The sequence below is a fragment of the Rattus norvegicus genome, chromosome 9, assembly GCF_021556685.1.
Source record: "Rattus norvegicus strain SHRSP/BbbUtx chromosome 9, alternate assembly SHRSP_T2T, whole genome shotgun sequence".
Taxonomy (NCBI): domain Eukaryota; kingdom Metazoa; phylum Chordata; class Mammalia; order Rodentia; family Muridae; genus Rattus; species Rattus norvegicus.
This window is the reverse complement of record NC_141542.1, coordinates 18,481,561-18,489,319: the sequence shown is the minus strand read 5'-3', so window position 1 is coordinate 18,489,319 and position 7,759 is coordinate 18,481,561. Positions and strand designations below refer to the sequence as shown.

The window sequence follows — 7,759 nt, the reverse complement described above, 5'->3', positions numbered from 1 at the left end:
ATTTATGTACATGAGCACTCTGTTTGCGAGTGTGCCTGAATGTCAGAAGAGAACTTCAGACAGAAGAGGGCATTGGATCCCACTACAGATAGTTGTGGGTCACCATGTGGTTGCTGGGAATTGAACTTGGGAGCACTGGAGAAGCAGCGCTCTTAACCACCAAGCCATCTCTCCAGCCTGATAAAAAAGATTTTAAATTTCATTCTTTTCGTGTTTGTTTGCAATCTTTCTTCTTGACAACACTGTAATGGAATGTCCAAATGGTGATTAGTGGCGGTTGGTAGAAGGAGCCATATGTGTGATGCTGCCATATGTGTGAGGGGCTGGCAACAAGGTGCAGACCCAAGACCATGGCCCTGAGCACTGAGGCTCGCCTGCTGGATGTGGGCTCTCAGCCCCATCAAGATGCCTTCAGGGGAGGACATCAGGTGGTGGCTTGTGCCCTGCTGAACCGGCCTAGGAGAGTGGCAACCACAATCGCCATGTCCAAGTCTCCAGCCTGGGGCACCAGGAAGCTCCAACTGTGATGGCCTCAGGTTGGTCACGGTGGGCCTGGAGGCCCGAAGAAGCGGCCCCGGCCTCCGCGGGCCCTGAGAGGGGACTGACCCGCCTGAGCGGAGCCGGGAGCTCCACACCACATGCCTCCCCTTGTCCTGCCTCCCGGTGTTGTCTGCCCCACGGAGTGGGCACACGTGTCCTTCCCACCCCGCCGTTCGACCGCGCCCGAGCCGGGCCTCAGGGCACGCGGAGCTCGTGGGTGAGCGCGGGGCCTGAGGGGGCGGGGCGCTCGCGTTATATTTCGCGCCCGCAGCAGCGCGTGTGCCTGGGCGAGTTTTCCTTCCGCAGGTGCCGGCAGTCGGGGCGCCGCCGCCCAAGCTGACTCCTCTCTCTCCCTCTCCGACCGCGGCAGGGCCCAGAGGTGATTCTGCCTGCACGATGTCCTCCTTCCTGGAGACGAGCTCTTCGCAGGCGCCACCTCGCGAACAAAGAGAGAAAAGAAAAAAATGAAAAGAAAAATCAGAAGAAGCTGACAGAGAAGGGGGCGGTAACAGCGTTGGGGGTCACCTCGGCCACGGGAGGGCGCGCTAAGACAGTGGCGGGGTTTCCAAGGCGACTCCACCCTGCAGTTTCCAGGGAAGAAGCCTACGCTAGTCCTGCCAGGGGACCTGGAGGCCTGGCGACCGCGCGGACCCCTAGCCCGACCTCCGGTCTGCTCCCCAGGGAGAGCAAGCAGCAAGCAGGGCGGGCTGCACCTTAAGAGAAGCATCATCAAGGTAGGTAGGAGACCGTGCCCGCCCGCGCCCCCCCTTAGGCTCCTTCTGCCCCCCTCCCCCGCCCTGGGAAAGCAGTGGCAGAAGGAGGCAATGCAAAGGGAGCCCATTGGGTAGGGGAAGGGAGGGTTCAGGGATGTATGGAGAGCTGAAGCAGGGATTGGAAAGCCTATGGCATTGGGAAAGAGTGTAGAGGTGCTGTGGAGTGTGCATGAGAGCTGTGCTCTGACATCCCCAGAGCAACTTGGGGCTGTCACCTCTCTCCAGATGACTTGGAATTAAATGGCCTGTACCTGCCAGGGCAGGACAGGCTTTTCAGAGGCAACTTAGCCTGGTGGCACACACCCTGTAATGTTTCCATTGTATGTTAAAGGGCAGGGATCATGGGAAAATATTTCCTTAAAACCTCAGGCAATGAATTATTATTTAATAGATTTCTTCTGATCTACTTTGTAATTGGTTGCCCCTTGCAAGAGATTGTATTTGGAGGATGTAAAATACCCTCCTTCAATTACTCTGAGAAAGGGAACATAAACAGAGATTTCCTCTTTTTTAGCCTCCAAAGCTCTAAGAGATTACAGTTCCGCATAATTTAATTCTTTCCTGCCTGCTATGAGCAGGCCTCCAGATCAGCAAGTTCCTTTGGAATGGTTTTGCTTATTTTTATTTATTTTCCATGGTGCTGATTAGAAAGCCATGAATTGTTTTGTGAATTTTAAATTTCAAGAGGTGGCACCCAGAGTTGATGGTGTTTTCCTTCAAACACTGCAGTGTAGTTGCAGCACAAAAAATATACTTCTTGTGACAAGAAGTGGAAAAAGAAAGTTGATGAGCTAAGAAAAGTAGAGCCTTGAGCCAGATCAACCATTTGACTTCCTCAAATAGGGAGCAAGCATGGAATGTGGCTTTTTCAGAATCGAGGGGGTTTTTAGGATAGGGCAGTGAATGCTGTCTGGGGCTAACCCGTCCCTTTTGTGGCTGACAACCCTTAGGAGAAGGTCAGAATGTGCCAACAGCACAGTGTTGGCACTGGTGGTGTTTGAACTCAAGTGCTCAGGAACTGTGAAAGTTTCGCTGTTATCACCCTGGAGCCATCTAGTGAAATAGACCAAGTGATGGTGTGTAAGAGGCCATTGTGAGGGCTGGAGAGATGGCTCAGTGGGTAAGAGCACCAAGTGTTCTTCCAGAGGTCCTGAGTTCAAATGCCAGCAACCACATGGTGGCTCATAACCATCTGTAATGAGTACTGATGCCCTCTTCTGGTGTGTCTGAAGACAGCTGCATGGTCTCACATATAAATAAATAAATCTTACAAAAGATTGTCATCTACTGCAGTTTCTATGTGGACAGGGCACAGTTTAAGGGCTTTAAGATCAAATACATTGCCTGTCTTTAAAGATCAAGTGTATCACCTAACTTTTAAACCAAGAAATGTAGTGTCTTTTTTGCTGCTTCTGTACCTTTTAATGATGTATCTTTTCTCCTATAACATCATTTGTTTCCATGATAGTTCTTTTCAAGTGTATATGATCATTGATCCTATTTGCAGAGCTATTCAATATTTCTGTTTTCATTGGTTAAATATCTGTGGTGAATTTGCATTGTGATATCAGTAAAATGCTATGTGAAAATTTTAGAGAATATACCGGTTTGGGCAATTGTAATAACCTTTCCCCTCAAGTGGTGGCCTGTTTACACATTAAAAAGACTGGAATGTATTACCATCCATAGCAGGATTGATAGGGAAGCACAATGGACAGCAACAGTGTTGTTCCCTTTGACAGTTTTGAGAGCCAAGAATGAAGTGTGAGTTGCCTATTTGTGTCTTACAAAATCAAGGCTTAGTGTCATTACTGTAGGAGCCCATGGAAAAAATGATGAGTTTTTCAGAAATCACCAGTTAAAGAAATGGTGGTATTGCTTATATTTAACTCTGAGTTTCAAAATTATGTTTCATTTTTCTTTATTCCTTAATGAAGCTTTTTATTAAGTTTTTTATTCACCATTACACCCTTAGATACACAGTGCTAGGATCGTAGTAGGTGCTCAATAAATCACTGACCATTGGGGAGGAGGAATGATAAGAAAGTATGTATTTTCTGTAAGTTCTGTTAGTTTCAGGAACAGGGGGTTTTAGGCTTACCAGTTATAGAAACAGAGAGAGCACTACCAAATTCCTTCTATGAAGCCACAATTATTCTTATACCTAAACCACACAAAGATACAACAAAGACAGAGTAATTCAGACCTATTTGCTTTATGAATATTGATGCAAAATGCTCAATAAAATTCGTGCAAACTGAATCCAAGAACACATCCAAACAATCATCCATCATGATCAAGTAGGATTCATGGCAAGGCTGCAGGGATGGTTTAATATACAGAAATCCATCAACGAAATTCACCATATAAACAAACTCAAAAGAAAAAAAACACATGATTACTTCATTAGATGCTGAGAAATCATTTGACAAAATTCAATACCCTTTCATTAATAAAGTCCTGGAAATATCAGGAATTCAAGGCCCATATCTAAATATAGGAAAATGCAAAATACATCAAACCAGTAGGTAACATCAAACTAAACTGAGAAAATTGAAGGAATCCCACTAAAATCAGGGACTAGACAAGGCTGCCCACTCTTTCCCTACTTTTTCAATATGGTACTTAAGGTCCTAGACATAGCAATCAAACAATGAAAGTAGGTCAAAGGGATAAAAATTAGAAGGGATGAAGTCAAAACACTAATATTTGAAGATGATATGATAGTATACTTAAGCAACACCAAAATTCCACCAGAGAACTACTTAACCTGATCAACAACTTCAGCAAACTGTCCGAGTATAATATTAACTCAAACAATTCAGTAGCCTTCCTCTACTCAAAGGGTAAACAGGCTGAGAAAGAAATTAGGGAAATGACACCCTTCACAACAGTCCCAAATAATATAAAATAACTTGCTGTTACTTGAACCAAGCAAGTAAAAAAACTGTATGACAAGAACTTCAAATCTCTGAAGAAATTGAAGAAGATCTCAGAAGATGGAAAGATCTCCCATGCTCATAGATTGGCAGGATGAATATGGTAAAAAATGACCATTTTGCCAAAGGCAATCTACAGATTCAATGCCATCACCAACAATATTCCTGCTCAATTCTTTATAAAGGTAGAAAGTGCAATTTGCCGTCATTTGGTATAACATAAAACCCAGGACAGCAAAACTCTACTCAACAATAAAAGACCTTCTGGGGGAATCACCATCTCTGACCTCAAGCAGTATTACAGAGCAATAGTTTGTATGGTATTGGCATACAGACAGGCAGCTCAGTGGAACATAATTGAAGACACAGAAATGAACACACACACCTATGCTCATTTGATCTTTGATAAAGGAGGTAAAACATCCAATGGAAGAAAGATAGCAGTTTTAACAAATAGTTCAACTGGAGGTCAGCAAGTAGAAGCATGCAAGTTGACCCATTCTTATTACCCTGTACAAGGCTTAAGTCCAAGTGGATCAAGGGCCTCCACATCAAACCAGATACACTAAAATTAATAGAAAAAATGTAGGGAAGAGTCTCGAAGACATGAGCAATAAGGAAATTTCCTAAACAAAACACCAATGGCTTATGCTTTAAGATCAAGAATCGACAAATGGGGGAACCTCATAAAACTGAAAATCTTCTGTAAGGCAAAGGACAGTGTCATTCGGACAAAAAGGCAACCAACAGATTGGGAAAGAATCTTTCCCAATCCTGCATCTGATGGAGGGCTAATATCCAAAGTATACACAAAACACAAGAAGTTAGAGTACAGAGAGCCAAACACCCCTGTTAATAAATGGGGTACGGAGCTAAAGAAAACATTCTCAGCTGAGGAATATCGAACAGCTGAAAAGGACCTAAAGAAATGCTCAACATCCTTAGTCATCTGGAAAATGCAAATCAAAACAACCCTAAGAATCCACCTCACACCAGTCAGGATGGCTAAGATCAAAAACTCAGGTGACAAGAGAGGCTGGCGAGGATGTGGAGAAAAAGGAACACTCGTCCATTGTTGCTGGGATGGCAAACTGGTAAAAGAACTCTGGAAATCAGTCTGAAGGTTCCTCAGAAAATTGGACATTCCACTACCTGAGCACACAGGTATACCTGTCCTGGGCATGTAGCCAAAAGATTCTCCAACATACAACAACACACATGCTGCACTAAGTTCATAGCAGCCTTATTCATAATAGGCAGAAGCTGGAATGAACCCAGATGCCCTTCAACAGAGGAATTGACTTGAAAAATATGGTACATCTACACAATGGAGCACCACTCAGCTATCAAAAACAATGACTACGTTCAATTCATAGGCAAATGGAAAGAACTAGAAAATATCATACACAGTGAGGTAATCCAATCACAGAAAAACACACTTGGTATGCTGTTGGGAGCGATGGCCTTGAAGCCCTCCATTATTGATGTTATTATTATGGTTAGCATTAAGTATGACTGGGTTCATGGAAAATCCCCAGCCAGCTGCAGAAGACTAATACAAATGTGGTTGTCAAGATGAATAACCATATGATAACGTGTGAGGTTAAGATACCCAATGTCATGACCTGTAACCTTTCTGAAAAACCAACATCCTGCTTTCTAATAGATATGACAAACCTGTGACCTTTCTGACATCCTGTCAACATCAGCCGATTCCCTGACCACATGAATATTGTGTCCTTGGCTTGCGTAAATGTTTCTTAATTCCCTCCTCTCTCTGTTACCCTTTTTATGGTACAAATTCAGCCTTGGGGAAAAATAAAATTATCGCCTTGATCAGACTCTTGTCTTGGAGTCCTTCTTCACATCTCTTGTCCCCCTTTCTCTTCCAGGTACTCAGCACCCCTCATTGACAGTATGCACTCATTGATAAGTGGATATTGACCAAAACCTCAAATTACCCAAGATGCAATCAACAGATCTCAGGAAACTCAAGTAGAAGGATGACCAAAGTGCAGATGCTCCCACTCCTTGTTAAAATGGGGAACAAAAATATCCATCAGAGGGGATATGGAGGCCAAATCTAAAGCAGAGACTGAAGGAACAGCCATTCAGAGCCTGCCCCACATGTGGCCCATGTATATACAGCCACCAAAACTAGGTAAGATTGATGAAGCTAAAAAGTGCTTAGTGAAAGGGACCAGATATACATCTCCCCTGAGAGACACATCCAGAGCATGTCAAATAAAGAGGTCAGTGCTAGCAGTAAACTACTGAACTGAGAACAGGACCCCCTTTATGGGAATTAGAGGAAGGATTCAAAGAGCTGAAGGGCTTGCAACCCCATAAGAACAGTCATGCCAACCAAATAAACCACTAGCAAAAGGCTATACATGGACTGACGCAGGCATCCAACTGCATATGTAGGAGAGAATAGCCTTGTTGGGCACCTGTGGAAGGGGAAGCCCTTGTTCTTAACAAGGTTGGACCCTGAGTGCAGGGAAATGTCCGGGAAGGGGTTTCTAAGTGGCATGGATTGGGGGACCATACATATGGGAGAGGGCACGGCAGGGGGGCTTATGGACCAAAAACTGGGAAAGGGAATAACGTTTGAATAAAACATATATATCTATTAAAAAAACTGATATTTAAAAAAATGATACTAATACCAAAAAAAAAAACCAAAAAAATGTGAATAAGAAAGACAGTTTAGTATTTGGAAAAAGATGAATGCCAGGTATTTGAAAAACTGTATGACCATGGTAAACAATTTAATATACTTGAGAAATATTTTACATGTTAATGAACTGCATCTTATTTTTAAATAGTGAATGGAAATCCACTCCCTTCCTGGCTGTGAGGCTAGGGATCCAGATGTAGTGGAATTCATTATTTGTTGGTCCTGAATCTTTGAGTCTGCTTCTAACTCAGCTTATGCCAAGGAAACTAGGCCAGGGTGATATCTAAGCCATTGACCAAACTATCTGGACTAACAATTACATGTGAAATTCCACCTTGTAAATGGGAGGAGAGGAATAAAAGATACCTTTAAGGATTTAAAAAAGATGAAATGTACCCAAAAAAATCCAATAAAAAAGTTTAAAATAAAAATAACTTAGGAAATACAAAATACTGGGGTGCCATTCCACAATCATGATGTGTTTCTTCTGTGATAGCTTACAGGTTAATTTACTTCTCTATAACTGTTTTCTTATTTCAAAGTAAGTAATGGCATCATCTGTGGAGTGATGGTGAGGACAAAAGCTTTGCCGAACTTGAATAATCGATCCCTCCCGAGCATGTGCTTAACATTCTAAGCACAGGGAAATTTCCTGAGGGGATTAAAGAACAAAATCCAAACATAAAACAGGAACAACAACGATTTAAAAACATTCTGCACGCGGGGTATGAAGGCATGTTACAACTTTAATCAGCTTTGTAGGTATTTCTAATAAACACACAAAGAAACAAAAATCCTATCACAGTCCTAGCAGTTGCATGCAACAA

At 43.1% G+C, this 7,759-nt stretch overlaps 1 protein-coding gene across 5 annotated transcripts in view; it reads left to right on the top strand.

Annotated features, from left to right (window-relative positions):
- Positions 1-715: 715 nt before the first annotated feature.
- LOC134480518 (uncharacterized) overlaps positions 716-7,759 on the top strand; it is a 113,072-nt gene continuing 106,028 nt past the window's right edge. For 2 of the 5 annotated variants that reach the window (XR_015629335.1, XR_015629336.1), the window contains exon 1: positions 720-1,274. Coding sequence is in view for 1 of the 5 variants with exons in the window: in XM_087568538.1 (XP_087424664.1) it covers positions 6,323-6,413 (91 nt within the window). In the remaining 4 variants the exon portion in view is untranslated. Of the gene's footprint in view, positions 1,275-6,144; positions 6,414-7,759 lie in introns of all 5 variants that reach the window. The other 3 variants (XM_087568538.1, XR_015629334.1, XM_087568539.1) reach the window with 3 other exon arrangements.